The sequence below is a fragment of the Salvelinus fontinalis genome, chromosome 42, assembly GCF_029448725.1.
Source record: "Salvelinus fontinalis isolate EN_2023a chromosome 42, ASM2944872v1, whole genome shotgun sequence".
Classification (NCBI taxonomy): Eukaryota; Metazoa; Chordata; class Actinopteri; order Salmoniformes; family Salmonidae; genus Salvelinus; species Salvelinus fontinalis.
In genome coordinates this window covers 19944487-19967194 of record NC_074706.1, presented here as the reverse complement: position 1 = coordinate 19967194, position 22708 = coordinate 19944487, and the positions used below count along the sequence as shown (strand labels likewise).

The 22708-nt window shown below is 43.2% G+C and overlaps 1 protein-coding gene across 1 annotated transcript in view; it reads left to right on the top strand.

The window, feature by feature from the left end:
• LOC129841455 (uncharacterized) overlaps nt 1-22368 on the top strand; it is a 29747-nt gene extending 7379 nt beyond the window's left edge. Inside the window, exons 3-7 of the mRNA XM_055909725.1 lie at nt 526-656; nt 854-1018; nt 8881-8992; nt 10726-10823; nt 12209-22368. Coding sequence (XP_055765700.1) covers nt 526-656; nt 854-1018; nt 8881-8992; nt 10726-10823; nt 12209-13150 — 1448 coding nt within the window. The 3' untranslated portion in view covers nt 13151-22368. The remainder of the gene's footprint in view (nt 1-525; nt 657-853; nt 1019-8880; nt 8993-10725; nt 10824-12208) is intronic.
• Nucleotides 22369-22708: the final 340 nt, after the last annotated feature.

Genomic DNA, 22708 nt, shown 5'->3' with positions numbered 1-22708 from the left:
TCGCAATCAGCTGGAAGTGTTTGCCGTTCGGTTATGCTCGGCCATATTGTGCAAGTATTTGTCAAGTGCGAATTGCATCAGTAGGTCGGGGGTTTTATAACACTTCCCTGTGGATATTCTGTGGCTATTTTGTACCAGATTACCTCCGACATAGGGACAAAATCAGCGGACAACAAGTAAGCTAAGTCGAAATGAGGTTTGTTCAACATTCTGACTTGTGGGACTGTTCAGTAATGCTGAGCCTACATGTTAGAGACGAGTGGGGAAGTATTTCACCCTCGGATTCTAAAAGAGGCTATTATAACCAGAGCCATTGATTTTTGTCATACGCTTACACTGTTATATGAAGCAGGACTTTCATACAAGCCTTATAATGAGAACTCCGCCGTGTTCTGCAACCAAAATTGCACTCTTCGCTCTCATGCAGAATTGTTTGTAAACACAGAAAAGGGTCTATACCGTTGAGCAGACAGTAGCCAACATAACCTATTCCCCCCCCCCCCCCCCCCCCAATCACTTTCACAGGTGAAGGAAGTCTCACTGAAGGCCACAGGAGCTTTGTGAAGCAAATGAAGCACAATTCAGAGAGAGATGACCAACCAATCAATGTTGATGAGGGGAGTGGAACCTCAACCCAGCACGTTATCATGATAGAGGTTAGTGTAATAGTATTACATAAAAAATTACAGTTACTTTGTTAATCAAATGTGGCCCGTTTATTTCAGAAAGGCTCCCCTCAGCTATTCACTTGCTTACATGTACATCTGCCATAGGGGAGCTTTTGAGACTTCACTACGACAGTTATCCAATTCTGCTAATTTACAGGTAATAACCTCCTCTCTTTTTGTGTCAGTCTGCAGATGCAGATACTGCAGGTCCTGGGGTCAAGATGGAGAGGTCTGAAGGAGAGGAAGACCCACGGCACAGCACAGACATCCAGACTGGAATGCCCTCTGTAGCCATGGAGGACACCACCACCGCCCCAGCACAGCCCAGGACCCGTAGCAGCATCACTGAGGTCAGTGGAACGCCGAACGCCGTCCTCAAGTCAGAGACAGACTCCAATACTTTAACTGTAACAAAAAGGCTCTTACACACAGGATCTGACCACAAATCAGACCCAGAGAGACTGGAGTTGGGGACACTGGGCTGTCCTCCTGCTCCCGGTTCAGAGTACTTACCCGTATTTCTCCAGAGCCAGAGAATGGTTCATTCCCGTGGAGATGGTAATGCGTTAGACACTGAAGTTGATGATCCGTCTTGTTCTTACACTACAGAGATGGACCCTGGCAACATATCCTTGGGTTTAGAGAGACAGACTGATCTGTCTAAAGGGGACTGGAACCAGTACAGTAGTAGTATATACACTGAAGGGTGCCGAGATAAGAAAAGGGAGGTTATAATCATAGATGAGGTGACTGTGAAAGTGGAGGGTGACGCTTCTCCCACATGGAATGCAGATAGTCACCTAGGAGATGGACACTCACAGGGCAGAGATTTCTTAGATTACAGGGAAAGCTTAGAGACAAATCCAACCGTCGTGACCCACTCTCCTATACACAAGTTCAGGGATCGCGACCCAGTGTCCACGTCGATGGGGCCTTCCGATTCACCCAGCCATGTCCTTTTTGATCAGGTATTGAACTCAAACGACAGGGCTAGAGCCCAGGCTCGGGGAGGTGGAGCCACATCAGGCAATAGTAAAGAAAAACGGTTCCTCTGCATGTTCTGTAACAAAGGCTTCAGCAGCCCCCAGAAAGTGGATATCCACCAGAGGGTCCACACAGGGGTGAAACCCTTCAGCTGTACCCAGTGTCATATGCGCTTCGCCCAGGCACGTGACCTGAAGAGGCACCAGAGGGTCCACACAGGTGAGAAACCCTACAGCTGCCCCCAGTGTGAGAAGAGGTTCTCCCGCCAGGACCATCTGAAGATGCACCTGAAGGTCCACACGGGAGAGAGGCCGTTCTCCTGTACGCATTGTGGGAAGAGGTTTTCAGAGAGGAGCTACCTCAGGATACACCAGCAGAAAAAACATTCCACTCTATAACATAGAAAGTAACTCTTCCACTCAATAGCTTCTGATGTTTAGATCAAACCCTGCATTATAGACAAAGAATAATTTTCATTGTTGTCAGCAGAATAGATCCATAGATGTGTTTGGAATAACAAGAGGAACGGATATCATTGTTGAATATTCCTTGGTAGAATATTGCATCCAGACATTGTGATATATAAGGCATATATAAGCCTACAAAGTCTGATACATGTTGATTGTACTGTGTAGGCTATATGTTGTTCACAAATGCCTATTTAATTACTTGCATTCAACTACTAAATTTTCTCCCCAAGACACTTTTCATGAGAAAATTAATGCAATTTAGCAAGTTCATTCAGATTATTAGTTGAGATGTGTATGTGTGGTTTTCATATGATGTATTTAAAACTTGTTTATGTTCAATAAACACAAAATGGAACTTTTCATTCTAAGACTTTCATTTGGACTCTTAGTATACATCACATCTGATCTCACCCTATTCTGCATACACACGATATTATAACCAATATACACTTACTAAATATACCCAAACCCCTACTGTACACGTCAACATAGTTTAGTCAGGTTTGTCTGATGACTTTTAACTTATCATAGCTGACTTATTTTTACCCACATAATATTTCTGTCCCATGATGTTTTTTTGTTTTTTATTAAGTCATTCTGTAACTACAGTATAGAACTCTAACGTAGTGGGGAACATAAGCAACAATTGAAATTGAAATATTTTCTGCGGCTCAAAATGCGTATTAGCCAATTAAAATGTTTGATTTATTTGCAGTTGACCAAACTCTAAATTGTAGCTAGTCTCATCAGATTATATCCTGGAACAAGTTCTGCATCAGCCAATTAAAATTGTCGACGTAGGTGGACATGTTCCAACACTTGTTCATGGAAGTGTCCTTAACATACCGCAGTCCAACTGCACATTCTGATCATAAAAGCAACTGTCACGTGTATTAGACTGACTGATCAAATTGCTCTCTGTGTAAATTGCCTAGTCTGCGTAATTGACGCAGATTGTGACAAGGCTTCGATTCTCAAATGAGCCCCCCCCCCCCCCCCTTTTATATGTAGATTGACGTGTATTGTGTTAGTGTGTTGAAAAGGGATGTAGCCAACAGCTTGAAAATGCAGAGCTGCCTCTTAAGCATTGCACACAAACACACTGCTATTTGTGCATCTAACTTTCTTACGGTGTGTTTGTAAATTCAATCTGGAGTGCCAGAGTGCCCTCTGGGCATTTGTAAATTGTCGGATTGTTCGTTTGTTGTAAATTCAAGAGTGTTTTGCTCGCGGAGCGTTCAGAGCGCATACTGGACGCTCTGGCGGAGAAGCAGGGTTGATCCAAGTTTCTGACCTCACAACGGCAGTCAAGCACCTAAGCTAACCTTCATTTAACTAGGCAAGTCAGTTAAGAACAAATTCTTATTTTACAATGACGGCCTACCCCGGCCAAACCTTCCCCTAACCCAGACGACGCTGGGCCAATTGTGTGCTGACCTATGGGACTCCAAATCATGGCTGGTTGTGATACAGCCCGGGATCAAACCAGGGTCTGTAGTGATTCCTCTAGCACTGAGATGCAGTGCCTTAGACCGTTGCGCCACTTGGGAGCTCGAAAATGAGAGAACACCTCACTCTGACCATTTGACTCTCCATAGCAGAGCTGGTTAGGCTGTTTTCATGTTATCCAGAGCATTGGTGACTGTAACTGTGCTCCTGGCAACAATTTAATTACGCTTTTTCGCTGAGGTTTACTGACACCGGCCATATTCAAGAGGTGTATTTGTCAGTTATTCTGCGCTTTTGCACACTCGGAGGAGAGTGCTCCGAAATCGGAGTAGATAGCCAGAGCGAATTTACTAACGCACCCTTAGTCCTGAATGAATCGTGAATAATGATGAGTAAGAAAGTTACAGATGTAGAAATATCATACCTCCAAGACATGCTAACCTCTCACCATTACAATAACGGGGGAGGTGAGCATTTTGGGGGGGGGGGGGGGGGGGGGGGGTGTATGATATTTGTAAGTGTATCTTTCTCACTCATCATTATTCATGATTCATTCAGGGTTATCCGTAATGATGGTAGCACCCACATTAATGTAGAAGAGTTTAGAAACATATTCTATTCTTATTTACAATGAAGGTGACTCAAATGACACAATACATTACATTTACCATTAATTTCTATTGGGCACAAAATTCTCTGAAACACAACCAAAATAAACAGCAATGCATCCAACAAGTTTGTGGAGTCACACACTTGATGTAATCATTGCGCGCTAGGAATATGGAACCAAATACTAAACTTTTGAATACTTTAATACACATAAGTGAGGGGACTATGTACAAAAGGTGCTCTAATTTCTAAACGGTTCACCCGATATGGATGACAATAACCTTAAATAATATCTAACAGTCTTCACTTTAACCTCAGTCGTGTGGTCAGGTGCCACAAAGGGAGTCCTCGAAAAACATTAATAATATGCATGTCAATTTCTTATGGCTCAAAGTGGAGGAGAGATTGACTTTATCACTACTTGTTTTTGTAAGAAGTGTTGACATGCTGAATGCATCGAGCTGTCTGTTTAAACTACTAGCACACAGCTCGGAGACCCATGCATACCCCACAAGACACGCCACCAGAGGTCTCTTCACAATCCCCAAGTCCAGAACAGACTATGGGAGGCGCACAGTACTACATGGAGCCATGGCTACATGGAACTCTATTCCACATCAGGTAACTGATGCAAGCAGTAGAATCAGATTTAGAAAACAGATAACAATACACCTTATGGAACAGCGGGGACAGTGAAGAGACACAGACACACATACATGGATGTTGTATTGTAAATATGTGATCGTGGAGTAGTGGCCTGAGGGAACACACTAAATGTATTGGGTAAAGTGTTATGAAATGCAATGTCATGTAATATTTACATTGTATATAACTGCCTTAATGTTGCTGGACTCCAGGAAGAGTAGCTGCTGCATTGGCAAGAACTAATGGGGATCCATAATAAATACAAATACAAATAGTTAATGTATAATTTCAAATCCAAAGGGTTGGAGTACAGAGCCAAAACAACAAAAATTGTCCCCAATATGTTTGGAGCTCACTGACCTTCAGGGAAGTGTCTGACGCCCTCCCAGCTCCCCTGTCCCTATCCCTCCACTCTCGCCAATAACCACCATTGGAACTTAACTATAATGGAAAACAAGGAATAATAATGACTTGACCTCCTAATTTGTCCAGAACTCTTATTCATTTTACAGCAGGTTTGCAAGTCACAAAAATAAATAAAATTACATTGTAGTATAGATTCATCCTTTCTTCCTCTTTTCCAAGCCAAGCTTATCCCTCAAACCTCCCCATCCCAGTCTTCCTACCCCCAAGCCAAGCCAAGCTCATCACACCCTCCCCCCTTTATTCCACCAAGCCAAGCTTGTCACACCCTCCCATCCTTGCCAAGCTTGTCACAACGTCCCATCCTTGGACACCCTTACCCACCCAAGCCAAGTTTCTCCCAACCTCCCGTCTTTTCCCACCCTCCCTTCTTCTCAGATACATTTACATACATCGACTTACTCATCCATTCTCCTTCATTCACACATACCCTATGCATCCACACACCCATTCACTCCCTCCCCACACGTATTAATTCACCTTCCTTCACACTCCCATTCATATGAACACCCACACACACCTACACTCACGCCCAAACACACACACGTCCATAGAACAGTTGGTTCCACTTTATTTGAAGGCTTCATAAAGCCTTGATATAGGGTTCATAAACACTGCATAAATGGGCCAAAAATCAGTCATCTTTATTGTATTTCATGCTCTATAAAAGATGTATAAATATGTCAAACAGTTATGCCACATTATGAATCTTTATAGAGCATGATATACGGTTATAGATGAGATGCTTCACAAATATGTAGTGTTATGACGCCTATATGAAGGCTTTATGAAGCTATCATAAGATGCACTTATAAAAAAGCTGGACCAAACAGTTATTGACATACATGCTATATTTCCTCATTTGTATTATATTTTCAGTGTCCATGTAGCCCATTGGCATCGGCTACTTCTATCGTTACTTCCTAGAGAAGAATAGTTACTTTGGGAAAGTAGATTATAGATTTTATTGGGGGAGGGGGAAATAATATTATCTCAATTTACCATAAGCTGATCATAGGCATCACTGTATGTAGCCTAGTGTGCACGTAGTTTTGTCATACTTAATCCTCTTCTCAGAACAGGGGGCTCTCCTTCTTCAACTGGAAAGGTTTCTTGTAGGTTGATTAGGGCTTCATTGGTGCTTGTGAGTTCCATCATTTGCGTTCCCTTCCATACCCACAGCACTGCCGGGAAGCAGAGTTGAGATTTGATTCTGATTGTCTGATCGGAATGTATTCCTTGCGTTTTCTCCTCAGCCTAGCAGACAGGTCCTAGACGAATCGAATGGACTGGCTGTGGCTTTTGATCTCCTTTCCCTCCTGTGCTTTCAGAATGTTGACTTTGGTCTGATAGTTCCACAGCTTGAAGATTACCATGCAGGGATATTTAGCGTTCATCTGTTTCACGCCCGATCCTTTGGCATCGTTCCAGATCCTCTGGTGCTATATCCACGGCAAGTTCTTCTGATATCAGTTTGACCACGTAACTGGAAAGGTGTCCTTTTTTCCTCGTCTTCTGGTACAGACAATATTCTCATGTTTCATCTCATTCTGTTTTCTTGCTGATCCAATTCATCTTCTAAAGTTTGCAACTTTGTTTCCAGCAGGCAAATTTTTGGGGGGTTCTTTCACGTGCATGTCTGACACGATAGACTACTTTCTTTTCGAGCGAATCTACTTTTTTAACAACAGATTGTAGCAGTTTGTTTTGGTGTGCATTGAGAGCATTTTAGCTTTGTTTGATATTCTTTAGCTGTTCATTACTCCCGTTTGCATCTCCTAATTGCTCCTTGTCTTTTGCTCTGGGGGAAGCAATGCTTTGTTGGATTTGTGTCGCCGCACCGCTTTACCAACTGATTGGTTTGCATTTGTACATAACTGACCGCTCACGCTTTCCCATTCGCTTGGGGATATATTGATCTATTTGATTTTAGAGACTTAATTTAAACTTTGTTGTCTGCCTTCTACACATATACCACATGTTTGTCAGTACAAAACAGAGCTAGTCACACCTGTCATAACTCTCCTGTGAAGATCTGAAGGATCAGGGTACAGTGGGTCCTCTCTACAGCGCCCTCTCTCCCCCGCAGAGGTAGAGGGGAACGCTTCATGTTGGTCGTAAAATACTCTGCTTTTGGACTCTGTAGTATCGAGATTGGAATGTGACTGTGGAACACAGAGACACTTGGACATCAAAAGGTTGAATAATTGAACAGTATTTCTGTTGCCCAAGCAGTTGGAGTAGTCCGTGGACACTTAAGGAACAGTCATGTCGAGTTTGTTTCATTTGGTGACCTCATGAAGGACAGGAGACACAGATTACTGTTTCTTTGTTTGTATACACTTCTCAATTATGGGGTTTGCATCTGAATGTTGTATAAAATGAATGATTAAGCATGAGAATACTTTTGGAAAGATAACAATGTGATCTTAGTCTTCTAAATGAGAATTGTTTTTCATAGTAACTTATGATCAGTCAGTGGCCACGCTCCTGTGAGCACAGACACTACACGGCATCATGGAACGCCCCCTTTTCTACTCCTGTATAAAACCACCCGTGACAAAATTTACATTAGACCAGAAAACATGGAAGCTGTCGCTATAAGTTGAAATGGTTGGCAACTCTACCAAAGGACAGGACCAGAGAACATGGAGATCATTCCCACGTTGAAATGGCTAAGAAATCTACAAACTAAAGAACAAGTATTCAGGCTGCAGCTGTTTAAGTACTTTAGTCTGGTAAATGCAACCGGTCGAATGACCGAATGGTACTCTGACGTATCCATTATAACAAGCTGGCGATCGCAGAGAGGGACAACAAAGGCATACACTCATAAATATGTAAATTGCCATTTCTTTTCGAATGAGTGGTTGTTCATGTTCAAAGTATTAGCATTTCCATGAGTGTAGTTATCAACTCTGAATATCCCGCTCTTAAGCTTTCCCGACCCCTTTCCTTTGTCTACCAAGCCATCATATTGGCTTAGCCCACTAGGTACTTTTCTTTGTGTCATGTTAGTAACCAATGTGTGATCTACTGTGTGTGTGTTTATGTAATTCTGTGATTGATTAGTTAGTTAGTTAGTAAATAAATAAGCCATTTTGTATATCACTGATTCATGATTTATGATGATAGGGTTCGTGCAGATATCCAGAGTTTGCGACATTCAGGAATGAGACTGATGAGGTAATAATACATTAATATACGACTGTAATCGATAAGATAATAAAATATCTGAAGAGTTATATTCAGGAAATTACAACTCTATAAACAACATTTTCCCGTGGTGCCCCAACTTCCTAGTTAATTACTATTCCGTGATTAAACGAATCAGATCAGCTTAAACGATTAGATCAGATTAAACGATTAGATTAGCACTCCTACTCTGAGACTCTTTGTAGATATTGGCCGAGGTCTTGATTAATTTTGTGGGACCATGGCTTTTAAATGATCAAACCATTAAAGAGTGTCAAGTAATCAAATCAACTAACATGTTTGCATAGTATAAAATAAATTGACATGTTTGCACAGTACTCATAGAAATCCCTCATTGCCCAATTAGAAGATGCTCCAAAGCAGGGTGCTCCTATCAGATTTCTTGATCCAAAATCATCTCACTCTGTATCTTACAGTCAGTAGACATGGAGGATGGGAAGCCTGATCTGCTGATAGTCAAAGAGGAGACGATAGAGGACGAACCAGAGCGCATTGATCTGCTGAGTGGACTAAAGATGGGGGCGCAAGGTAAGGGAGAAATACACTACCTTTCAAAAGTTTGGGGTCACTTAGAAATGTCCTTGTTTTTTTTGGTCCATTAAAATAACATCAAATTGATCAGAAATACAGTGTAGATATTGTTCATGTTGTAAATGACTATTGTAGCTGGAAACGGCTGATTTTTATTCAACTATCTACATAAGCGAAGAGGCCTATTATCAGCAACCATCAGTCCTGTGTTTCAATGGCACGTTGTGTTAGCTAATCCAAGTTTATAATTTTAAAAGTCTAATTTATCATTAGAAAACCCTTCTGCAATTATGTTAGCACAGCTGAAAAGTGTTGTTCTGATTAAAGAAGCAATACAACTGGCCTTCTTTAGACTAGTTGAGTATCTGGAGCATCAGCATTTGTGGGTTCGATTACAGGCTCAAAATGGCTAGAAACAAAGAACTTTCTCCTGAAACTCGTCAGTCTATTCTTGTTCTGAGAAATGAAGGCTATCCCATGCGAGAAATTGCCAAGAAACTGAAGATCTCCTACAACGCTGTGTACTACTCCCTCCACAGAACAGTGCAAATTGGCTCTAACCAGAATAGAAAGAGGAGTGGGAGGCCCCGGTGCACAACTGAGCAAGAGGACAAGTACATTAGAGTGTCTAGTTTGAGAAACAGATGCCTCACAAGTCTTCAACTGGCAGCTTCATTAAATAGTACCCGCAAAACATCAATCTCAACGTCAACAGTGAAGAGGCGACTCCATTATGCTGGCCTTCTAGGCAGAGTTGCAAAGAAAATGCCATATCTCAGACAATCCAATAAAAAGGAAAGATTAAGATGGGCAAAAGAACACAGTCACTGGAGAGAGGAACTCTAACACAACGTGCCATTGGAACACAGTGATGGTTGCTGATAATGGGCCTCTGTACGACTATGTAGATATTCAAAAAAAAAAATGTATCTGCCGTTTCCAACTACAATAGTCATTTACAACATTAACAATGTCTACACTGTATTTCTGATCAATTTGAAGTTATTTTAATGGACATTTAAAAAATATATATATTTCAAAAACAAGGACATTTCTTTTTTCCTTTTTTTTTTACCCCCTTTTTCTCTCCAATTTAGTGGTATCCAATTGTTAGTAGTTACTGTCTTGTCTCATCGCTGCAACTCCCGTACGAACTCGGGAGAGGCAAAGGTCGAGAGCCATGCGTCCTCCGAAACACAACCCAACCAAGCCGCACTGCTTCTTAACACAGAAGACTTCCAACCCGGAAGCCAGCCGCACCAATGTGTCGGAGGAAACACAGTACACCTAGCGACCTTGTCAGCATGCACTGCGCCCGGCCCGCCACAGGAGTCGCTAGTGCGCGATGAGACAAGGATATCCCCGCCGGCCAAACCCTCCCTAACCTGGACGACGCTAGGCCAATTGTGCGCAGCCCCATGGGCCTCCCGGTCGCGGCCGGTTGTGACAGAGCCTGGGCTCGAACCCAGAGTCTCTGGTGACATTAGACCACTGCGCCACCTGGGAGGCCCCACAAGGACATTTCTAAGTGACCCCTAACTTTTGAACGGGAGTGTACATATAGCCTACATACAGTAATAGATCTTCAATGGGAATAGTGGCTATTCTTTTTTTTCTTCATTCATAAAATTAAATCAATGCAGCTTATGTTCACATACAAAAACACACATTATAATGGATGAACTTGACCAGGTAATTGACAACAAAAAAACTCTAACCTCTTCCTGCAGGAGACTGGGTGGCCATCTTGGATACCCAGACCGGTGTAGCCAAGAGCCCAGGGGAAAACATCATTGATCAGGGCAGGACCAGAGGCGATATAGTGGAGGTCAGTGGATGGGACAGCGTCCTCAACTCTGGGCTGGGGAACAACACTGTTAACCACAACCAGAAACAGACAGGGGAACACAAAACAACATCCACACTTAGTCTCCATGACAACAGACTGGCTGAGACCAGGGTGAGGCGTAGATTTGGTCTGCGGGGACGGGGAAGTGTCAGTATGAGAACAGTCACAGACTCGGCTAGCGATGCTCCATCCTGCTCGTATAGTTGTGATTCAGAGAGACTGACGGCGCCTCAGGTTAACCGCCTAACAGGTGTTGCCTTCAGTCTGCCTTCTATAGGATCTATCAACTGGACATGGACCCTGTGACAACACAGACACTCCCTGGCCTTCATCCTCCTCACCCTCTCCTAATGTTAAACCAGACCTCAGACAAAGCCAGTGCCTCAACACTAAATGACTACACAAGCCCATTGACACATGACAGTAGTAGTAACGCTATGAGCAGATCCAGTAGTAAAGAGAAGCAATTCCTGTGTTCATTCTGTTGAAAAGCCTTTAGTTTACCCAAACAAGTGGAGCTCCACCAGAGGATGAACACCATCTGTGCCGGACCAGTTTCTCCCACTCGTTAAACCTGAAGAGGCACCAGGGTAAACACAAGGGAGAAACCATACTGCTGCCACAAGTGTGAGAAGAGGTTCTCGCACCGGCAGAAAGTCCAAATGGGAGAGAGGCCATTCGCCTGTACGCACTGCGAGAAAAGGTTCTTAGAGGAGCTACCGCAGGCTACACCAGCAGAAATAGTATTGTAATATGTAGTGTAGTACTAGTTAGTTTGTAGTTCATTCTGTTGCTTTAGGATGTAGTGGAGGTGAACTGAGGAAATAATGAGTACGATAAGGCAGATTAGATGATATGGTGATGGTTGGTGTGATGTGTCTGTACAAATACTTCACTGATGAAGAATGACAACTATGTCCCTTTAGGTTGATACTGGTGTTTTATAATGAGGAAATAGTGCCCTAATTACTTGATATAAAGTAGTAAACATGTGTGTAATGTTGAACCTTTTCCAAAGTATTCCAAAATGTATTTAATCAAAGCGAGGGTAGCAGATGTACAGAAAAGGGAAAGTGTTACCATAGTGAGAACAAATATTCTACTTTTCACATGTATCATTTTGTGCAATAAAAGTAGTGTATGACCATTTTGTTGAAATCAAATACAGTGCTGACTGACTTGGTAATTTTTGTATCATTGCAGGGATTAAGTTTCAACACATATGGACATTTAAAATTAAAATAAAAACTCCTATGGCTCCATATTGTTAGGTTCTTGAATCACAGTTTTAGACATGGGCTTGACTGTGGTTAAAAGTGTCTTATATAAACCTTTATGCTTTTCTGTACAATCTTTGTTTTCAGTCTGCAGCCCATGAAGACCTGTTGATATCCAGTGTTACTAGTGGGAGAGAGTGGACCTCTGAGGTGGCTGGCCATAAACCCTGGCCCCGGATCAGGACCCTGGATCAGGAGCCTTCGCTCTTCCTTCCCGAGTCGGAACCAGGACACAACCGCGAAGTACAGAGACTCCACCACATAGAAAACAACCAGTGGTCAGGTGGACTGAACAACCTCAGTCCTGGTGGTCATCAGAGAGACAGGGGCTCCAGTCAGGGATCCAGTCTGCAGCACAGACCCTTCTCTTCACAGTCTCAGTGCAGGGATGAAGCAGGGCCTGGGGCTGATAGAGATAGACCCTCCTGTTCCTATGATACAAACACCACAGTATCCATGATGAACAGAGCAGGTCAGCCTGGGCTTCAACCTTCACAGAGAGTGGTGGGAGACCCCCCTGGTGGTAGTCTATCAGCAAGTCTGTCTTCTCCTTCAGGTTCTCATCTAATGCCTTGTGACTGGGTTCAAAGAAAGCCTGGGCCTGGACCTGGGTCTAGCCTTCCTCAGTTACCTCATGGTTACCCTACAAATACAGACAGGGTCAGGATGGGTGTTCAACACGAGAGGTACCTAGCCTATAACACATCACATAATCCCAACAACACCCAAACAATGGCTAGAGGTCAGGGAGGGAGCTCAAAGACTAACCATCTGATGGTGGCTCCTGCTTCTGCCTCGTCTGGTGTCATTGGGTCACAACATGGGAGGCCGAGCGTTAGGACTGATGCAGAAAAGCCGTATGCCTGCCCCACATGTGGGAAGAATTTTGCTAAAGCAAAATATGTGAAGCAGCACCAGACCATTCACACCAATGAGAGGCCCTTCAAGTGCAAACTATGTTACAAGAGCTTCTCCTTCCTGAGTATCCTTATCAGACATAGGAGTGTCCACAATGGGGAGAAATTGTAGCAGTGTGGCTTGAGATGTACACAGGGGATATCTGAGAACCATTCTTTAGCTGACATATTATAGTTATCATGTGAAGTGTCTTGTGGTAAGAGGGTTTTTTGGATGACTAAATCGCTCAGCATCTGGGCATGCTGTCTTTCTCACGTGATACAGACTTGTTGTTTGGTGTGCTGGCATAGCCATAACACTGTCATTTAAGTCTAACACTATATTCATCCTTTGAATTTGATTTTGCCTATGTTCTATTCATAACAAATATAATGTCCCTCTTTTATATAACACCTTTATAACACCCCCTACCCCCCAAAATTATTTGGCATAATCAGGAGGTATCTGTACTAAAAATAGATGATCAAATCGGTTAATGAGAAAATATGTTGTCTTTTTATTTGCTTAAAAATTTGACTTAGTTTCCTTGGCTTCCTTCGAACAATTTGTCACAACAATGAGCCAGATATTTCACTGGATGTATAAATGTGAAGCATCCGTTTGGCCTTACCACCCACCAAACAAATATGGTGATGAGAGGAAGCCCAGTGGTTGGCAGTGAGAGAAAATGAAGCGAGATGGATTTTGGCCGACATTCTGTTCATTTTCTAATCAATTAAACATTTGATCTCAATACAGTTTTCTGCTTTCAAAACTATAATATGTTATGAACAGAGTGGATTAAGTTTGGCAGACTTTACCCTTTCACCCCAATTTTTTTTAAATTGCTTTCTTTCTAAGGAGTTTAAGGGCGAATTGAGTTATTGCACACGCACACTTCACAGAGTAGGCGTTCCCTAAGGGAAATCTGCAAATCGTGTATTCATAAAGTATTCAGACGCCTTGACTTTTTCCACATTTTGTTATGTTACAGCCTTGTATTAAGAAAAATCCCATCAATCTACACACAATACCCCATAATGACAAAACCCCAAAAAGTTTTTTGAAATGTTTTCTAATTTACAACCTCGGATATGACGCTACAAGCTTGACACACTTGTATTTGGGGAGTTTCTCCCATTTTTCTCTGCAGATCCTCTCAAGCTCTGTCAGGTGGATGGGGAGATCGCTGCACAGCTATTTTCTGGTCTTTCCAGATGTTCGATCGGGTTCAAGTCCGGGCTCTAGCTGGTCCACTCAAGGACATTCAGAGACTTGTCCCGAAGCCACTCCTGACTTGTCTTGGCTGTGTGCTTAGGGTCCTTGTCTGGTTGGAAGGTGAACCTTGGCCCCAGTCTGAGGTCCTGAGCGCTCTGGAACAGGTTTTCATCAAGGATGAAATGGTCAGAGTTCTTTAGGTGCCTGTTGGCAAACTTCAAGCGGGCTATCATGTGTCTTTTACTGAGGAGTCGCTTACGTCTGGTCACTCTACCATAAAGGTCTGATTGGTGGAGTGCTGCAGAGATGGTTGTCCTTCTGGAAGGTTCTCCATCTCCACAGAGGAATGTTGGAGTTCTATCAGAGTAACCATCGGGTTCTTTGTCACCTCCCTGACCAATGATTCCATACTTCTTCAATTTAAGAATGATAGAAGCCACTGTGTTCTTTGGGGACCTTCAATGCTGCAGAAATGTTATGGTACCCTTCCCCAGATCTGTGCCTCGTAACAATCCTGTCTAGGAGCTCTACGGACAATTCGGTATTTCAGCCACACCCATTGCTGACAGGTGTATAAAATCGAGCACACAGCCATACAATCTCTATAGACAACCATTGAGCTCATTGACTTTCAACGTGACAACATCATAGGATGTCAACTTTCATCAAATTTCTGCCCTGCTAGAGCTGCCCCGGTCAACTGTATGTGCTGTTATTGTGAAGTGGAAACCTCTAGGAGCAAGAACAGCTCAGATGCGAAGTGGTAGGCCACACAGGCTCACAGACCGGACGAGTGCTGAAGTGCGTAAAAATTGCCTGTCCTTGGTTGTAACACTTGCTTCCCGAGTTCAAAACTGCCTTTGGAATCAACGTCAGCACAAGAACTGTTCTTCGGGAGCTTCATGAAATGTTTTTACATGGCCGAGCAGCCGCACGCAAGCCTAAGATCACCTTGCGCAATGCCAGGCGTCGGCTGGAGTGGCGTAAAGCTCGCTGCCTTTAGACTCTGGAGCAGTGGAATTGCGTTCTCTGGAGTGATCTGGCAGTCAATTGCTTCACCATCTGGCAGTCCGACGGACTAATCTGGGTTTGGCGGATGCCAGGAGAATGCTACCTGCCCGAATACATAATGCCAAATGTAAAGTTTTGTGGAGGAGGAGTAATGGTCTGGGGCTGTTTTTTATGGTTCTGGCTAGGCCCAGCAAACAATGACATTCAAATAAAAATAAAAATTCACCTTTATTTAACTAGGCAAGTCAGTTAAGACCAAATTCTTATTTACAATGACTGTCTACCCTGGTCAAACCCGGACGATGCTGAGCCAATTGTGTGCCGCCCTATGGGACTCCCAATCACAGCCGGATGTGACACAGCCTGGATTCGAACCAGGGACTGTAGTGACACCTCTTGCACTGAGATGCAGTGGCTTAGACCTCTGCGCCACTCAGGAGCCCATTCTAGAAGATTCTATGCTTCCAACTTTGTGGCAACAGTTTGGTGAAGGCCCTTTCCTGTTTCATCATGACAATGCCCCCGTGCACAAAGCGAGGTCCATACAGAAATGGTTTGTCAAGATCGGTGTGGAAGAACTTGGCTGGCCTGCACATAGCCCTGACCTCAACCCCATCATACACCTTTGGGATGAATTGGAAAGCTGACTGCGAGCCAGACCTAATCGCCCAACATCAGTGCCCTACCTCACTAATGCTCTTGTGGCTGAATGGAAGCAAATGTTCCTGCAGCAATGTTCCAACATCTAGTGGAAAGCCTTCCGAGAAGAGTGTAGGCTGTTATAGCAGCAAAGGGGGGACCAACTCCATATTAATGCCCATGATTTTGGAATGAGATGTTCGACGAGCAGGTGTCCACACACTTTTGGTCATATAGTGTACATGTGAATCTGAAATGGAATGAGGTCGACCTGACTGCGAGGCAAGTGCTGGCTGAGGCTGCTGAGCAGCACACTGAAATTAGTGGGGGAGGGGCACAAATAGACAGCACAGAGCCGGCACAGTGCGTCCAAATGACTGATTGTTTATCAATAAATTATTGAGGGGGACGAATCGACCCATTCTGAATATTGTGGGTGACATTAATATCTTCTACATTAATGTCGATAATACCATGATTATGGATAATTATGAATGAATCGTGATTAATGATGAGTGAGTAAGTTACAGAGGCATAAATATCATACCCCCCCCCCAAAATGCTAACCTCCCCTGTTATTGGTAATGTTGGGAAGATACCATGTCTTGGGGATATTTATTAGGATCCCCATGACTCTTCCTGGGGTCCAAACAGGGTTAAAACAGTTACAGTACAGGTGTTTTGTCGTCTTTTTAAAAAATCTGATTTTACTTCTCTTCTGGCATGAATTCTACCACGTGTGGCGTTCAAACGTTGCTCAATTCATATCAAGGGACCTAACGTGTACCAGGAAAACATTCCCCACACCATAATACCAGCCTGTACTGTTGACACCAGGCAGGATGGGGCCATGGACCCATGCTGCTTAACGGCACATCTGGACTCTGCCATCAGCATGACGCAACAAGAACCGGGATTCTGCTGCAATAGCCCATCCGTGACAAGGACCAAATAGTTGTGCATTCTGAGATGCCGTTCTGCGCCGGTATTTACCTGTTTGTGGCCCACCTGTTAGCTTGCACGATTCTTGCCATTCTCCTTCGACCTCTCTCATCAACGAGCTATTTTCGCCCACAGGACTGCCGCTGACTGGATGTTTTTTGTTTGTCGCACTATTCTCGGTAAACCCTAGACACTCTTATGCATTATAAGCCCAAGAGACCAGCCGTTTCTGAGATACTGGAAGCGGCACGCCTGGCACCGACGATCATACCACGCTCAAAGTCGCTTAGGTCACTCCTTTTGCCCATACTAACGTTCAATCGAACAGTAATTGAATACCTCAATGCCTGTCTGCCTGCTTTATATAGCAAGCCATGGCCACGTGACTCACTGTCTGTAGAAGCAAACCATTTTTGCGAACAGAGTATTGTACCAAATAAACTGGCCATTTAGTGTATTTAGTGCCATCTTATTGCTTGCCATCCATTCTAAAACTGACTGCAGCTCTTTGTTAAGTGTAGTAGGGATTTCACTTGCTGTGGTAGGTGATGTATAATAATGTTGAATCATCAGCATACATAGACACAGGCTTTACTCAATGCTAGTGGTAGGTCATTTGTAAAAATAGAAAAAAGTATGGGGCCAAGACGGCTACCTTGAGGTATGCCAAGCTCTACCTGGTTTAAGTTTAGAGAGGCTTCCATTGTCTGTGTTCTGTTAGATAGGTAACTCTAAATCAACGATATCGCATAGGATGTAAAGCCATAACACATTTTTTCTCCAGCACACTATGATCAATAAAGTCAAAAGCTGCTCTGAATTCTAACCAAAAATCTTTTTTCAATTTCTTTCAGCCAATCATCAGTCATTTGTGTTAGTGCCGTACATGTTGCGTGCCCTTCCCTATAAGCGTGCTGAAAGTCAGATGTCAATTTGTTTACTGTAACATAGCATTGTATCTGGTGAAACACAATTTCTTCCAGAAGTTCACTAACGGTCGGTAGTAGGCTGATTGGTCGGCTGTTTGAACCAGTAAAGGGTGTTTTGCTATTCTTGGGTAACGGTATGACTTTTGCTTCCCTCCAGTCGTGAGGGCACACACTTTCTTGTAGGCTTAGATTGAAGACATGGCAAATAGGAGTGGCAATATACTGTAGTCCGCTACCATCCTAAATCATTTTCTATCCAAGTTGTCAGTGCTAAGTTGTTTGTCATTATAGATAGATAACACTACCTTTTCCCCTCTTCCACACTCACAATAGGGAATTCAAAGTTACAATGTTTGTCTTTCATAATTTGGTCAGTTATGCATTTTATTTATTTTATTTATTTCACCTTTATTTAACCAGGTAGGCAAATTGAGAACACGTTCTCATTTACAATTGCGACCTGGCCAAGATAAAGCAAAGCAGTTCGACACATACAACAACACATAGTTACACATGGAGTAAAACAAACATACAGTCAATAATACAGTGAAAAATAAGTCTATATACAATATGAGCAAGTGAGGTGAGATAAGGGAGGTGAAGGCAAACAAAATATATATATAAATAAATAAAAATATAAAAAGGCCATGGTGGCGAAGTAAATACAATATAGCAAGTAAAAAATAACACTGGAATGGTTGGTTTGCAGTGAATGAAGGTGCAAAGTAGAGATAGAAATAATGGGGTGCAAAGGAGCAAAATAAATAAATACAGTAGGTAAAGAGGTAGTTGTTTGGGCTAAATTATAGATGGGCTATGTACAGGTGCAGTAATCTATGAGCTGCTCTGACAGCTGGTGCTTAAAGCTAGTGAGGGAGATAAGTGTTTCCAGTTTCAGAGATTTTTGTAGTTCGTTCCAGTCATTGGCAGCAGAGAACTGGAAGGAGAGGCGGCCAAAGGAAGAATTGTTTTTGGGGGTGACCAGAGAGATATACCAGCTGGAGCGCGTGCTACGGGTGGGCGTTGCTATGGTGACCAGCGAGCTGAGATAAGGGGGGACTTTACCTAGCAGGGTCTTGTAGATGACCTGGAGCCAGTGGGTTTGGCGACGAGTGTGAAGCGAGGGCCAGCCAACGAGAGCATACAGGTCGCAGTGGTGGGTAGTATATGGGGCTTTGGTGACAAAACGGATGGCACTGTGATAGACTGCATCCAATTTATTGAGTAGGGTTTTGGAGGCTATTTTGTAAATGACATCACCGAAGTCGAGGATTGGTAGGATGGTCAGTTTTACAAGGGTATGTTTGGCAGCATGAGTGAAGGATGCTTTGTTGCGGAATAGGAAGCCGATTCTAGATTTAACTTTGGATTGGAGATGCTTGATGTGAGTCTGGAAGGAGAGTTTACAGTCTAACCAGACACCTAGGTATTTGTAGTTGTCCACATATTCTAAGTCAGAGCCGTCCAGAGTAGTGATGCTGGACAGGCGGGCAGGTGCAGGCAGCGATCGGTTGAAGAGCATGCATTTAGTTTTACTTGTATTTAAGAGCAATTGGAGGCCACGGAAGGAGAGTTGTATGGCATTGAAGCTCGCCTGGAGGGTTGTTAACACAGTGTCAAGAAAAGGGCCAGAAGTATACAGAATAGTGTTGTCTGCGTAGAGGTGGATCAGAGACTCACCAGCAGCAAGAGCGACATCATTGATGTATACAGAGAAGAGAGTCGGTCCAAGAATTGAACCCTGTGGCACCCCCATAGAGACTGCCAGAGGTCCGGACAACAGACCCTCCGATTTGACACACTGAACTCGATCAGAGAAGTAGTTGGTGAACCAGGCGAGGCAATCATTAGAGAAACCAAGGCTGTCGAGTCTGCCGATGAGGATGTGGTGATTGACAGAGTCAAAAGCCTTGGCCAGGTCAATGAATATGGCTGCACAGTACTGTTTCCTATCGATAGCGGTTAAGATATCGTTTATGACCTTGAGCGTGGCTGAGGTGCACCCATGACCAGCTCTGAAACCAGATTGCATAGCGGAGAAGGTATGGTGGGATTCGAGATGGTCGGTAATCTGTTTGTTGACTTGGCTTTCGAAGACCTTAGAAAGGCAGGGTAGGATAGATATAGGTCTGTAGCAGTTTGGGTCTAGAGTGTCTCCCCCTTTGAAGAGGGGGATAACCGCAGCTGCTTTCCAATCTTTGGGAATCTCAGACGACACGAAAGAGAGGTTGAAAAGGCTGGTAATAGGGGTGGGAACAATTTCAGCAGATAGTTTTAGAAAGAAAGGGTCCAGATTATCTAGCCCGGCTGATTTGTAAGGGTCCAGATTTTGCAGCTCTTTCAGAACATCAGCTGACTGTATTTGGGAGAAAGAGAAATGGGGAAGGCTTGGGCGAGTAGCAGAGGGGAGGGCAGTGCTGTTGACCGGGGTAGGGGTAGCCAGGTGGAAAGCATGGCCAGCCGTAGAAAAATGCTTATTGAAATTCTCAATTATAATGGATTTGTCGTTGGTGACAGTATTTCCTATCTTCAGTGCAGTTGGAAGCTGGGAGGAGGTGTTCTTATTCTCCATGGACTTTACAGTGTCCCAGAACTTTTTTGAGTTTGTGTTGCAGGAAGCAAATTTCTGCTTGAAAAAGCTAGCCTTGGCTTTTCTAACTGCCTGTGTATACTGGTTTCTAGCTTCCCTGGAAAGTTGCATATCACGGGGGCTGTTCGATGCTAATGCAGAACGCCATAGGATGTTTTTCTGTTGGTTAAGGGCAGTCAGGTCAGGAGAGAACCAAGGGCTATATCTGTTCCTGGTTCTAAATTTCTTGAATGGGGCATGCTTATTCAAGATGGTGAGGAAGGCATTTTTTTTAAATATCCAGGCATCCTCTACTGACGGGATGTGATCAATATCCTTCCAGGATACCTCGGCCAGGTCGATTAGAAAGGCCTGCTCGCTGAAGTGTTTCAGGGAGCGTTTGACAGTGATGAGTGGAGGTCGTTTGATCGCTGACCCATTACGGATACAGGCAATGAGGCAGTGATCGCTGAGATCTTGGTTGAAAACAGCAGAGGTGTATTTGGAGGGCAAGTTGGTTAGGATGATGTCTATGAGGGTACCCGTGTTTACGGAATTGGGGTGATACCTGGTAGGTTCATTGATAATTTGTGTGAGATTGAGGGCATCAAGCTTAGATTGTAGGATGGCTGGGGTGTTAAGCATGTTCCAATTTAGATCGCCTAGCAGCACAAGCTCTGAAGATAGATGGGAGGCAATCAGTTCACATATGGTGTCCAGAGCACAGCTGGGGGCAGAGGGTGGTCTATAGCAGGCGGCAACAGTGAGAGACTTGTTTTTAGAGAGGTGGATTTTTAAAAGTAGGAGTTCAAATTGTTTCGGGACAGACCTGGATAGTAAAACAGAACTCTGCAGGCAATCCTTGCAGTAGATTGCAACACCGCCCCCTTTGGCCGTTCTATCTTGTCTGAAAATCTTGTAGTTAGGGATGAAAATGTCAGAATGTTTGGTGGTCTTCCTAAGCCAGGATTCAGATACGGCTAAAACCTAGGTATGAAGGTTCAGAGTTTGTTGTTGTTATGCGTAAATTTGTTAATCTTGCCAATGAAGTAGTGAAGTAGTAGTAGTTGGCAATATCAGAGAGTTTTGTGACGAATGAGCCGTCTGATTCAATGAAAGATGGAGCCGAGTTCGTCTTTTTGCCCAAAATGTAATTTAAGGTGCTCCAAAGCTTTTTACTATCATCCTTTATATCATTTATCTTTGTTTCATAGTACAGTTTCTTATTTTTGTTTAGATTAGATACATGATTTCTCAATTTAGAGTTCGTTTGACAATCGGCTGTGCAGCCAGACTTATTTGCCATTCCTTTTGCCTTGTCCTCAACCATACAATTTTTTTTTATTCCTCATCAATCCACGGGGAATTAGACGTTTTTACAGTCAGTTTCTTAATGGGTGCATGTTTATTAGTAACTGGAAAAAGCAATTTCATAAATGTTTCTCCTCATTACACACAACAGACCAGCAAATATTATTTATATCTTCAAAATAGGACTCCCTACACAACCTCTTGTATGATCTCTCATACACAATTTTAGGCCCAGCCTTTGGAACTTTGGTTTCTGTAGATATGGCCACTATATTATGATCACTTTATCCGATGGGTGTGGATACTGCTTTAGGGCAGATTTCTGCAGCATTAGTAAAGATGTGACCAACACACGTGGATGATTTATTTCCTGTGCTGTTTGTCTGTAGGTTGAATGATTACCTGAACCAGATTGCAAGCACTGCTTACAGTTGGAAGATGTTTCTTGAGTGGACAGCTGGATGAAAACCAGTCAATATTTAGGTCACTCAGAAAATATACCTCTCTGTTAATATCACATACACCATTGAGCATTTCACACATTTTATTCAGATACTTATTGTTAGCACTCGGTGGTCTACAGCAACTTCTCTTTGTGCCTCTGTAGCTTTCTCACTTATTATTCACGATTCATTCATAATTATCCACAATCATGGTAGCATTTATATTAATGTAGCAGTGTTCAGAAACATATTCTATTCTTAATTACAATAAAAGTTACTTCAAAATGACAGGGTATTCATTATTTGCCATTCATTTATATTGGGCACAACATAATCTGCCTGTCTCTTCATAGGAAACATTTGATCTCAAATCCAAAATGCTGGAATAGGCTATAGAGCCAAATTAAAAGCTTCACTGTCCAAATAAATAAGTAAGGCAGTGTACATCTCCATGTCACTGTGTTTAGTCTACAGTCCTTGGCCTCAAGCTGTTTGCAGTAAATGGCCTATAATCTACCTTCGGGTCGTGTGATGATTGAGATGAAATATTAAACATGAACTAAAGTCCTCCTGTACTTGATATTCCAGACTGACTGGTCTTTACAAACTGGGTCAGCGTGTACGACCT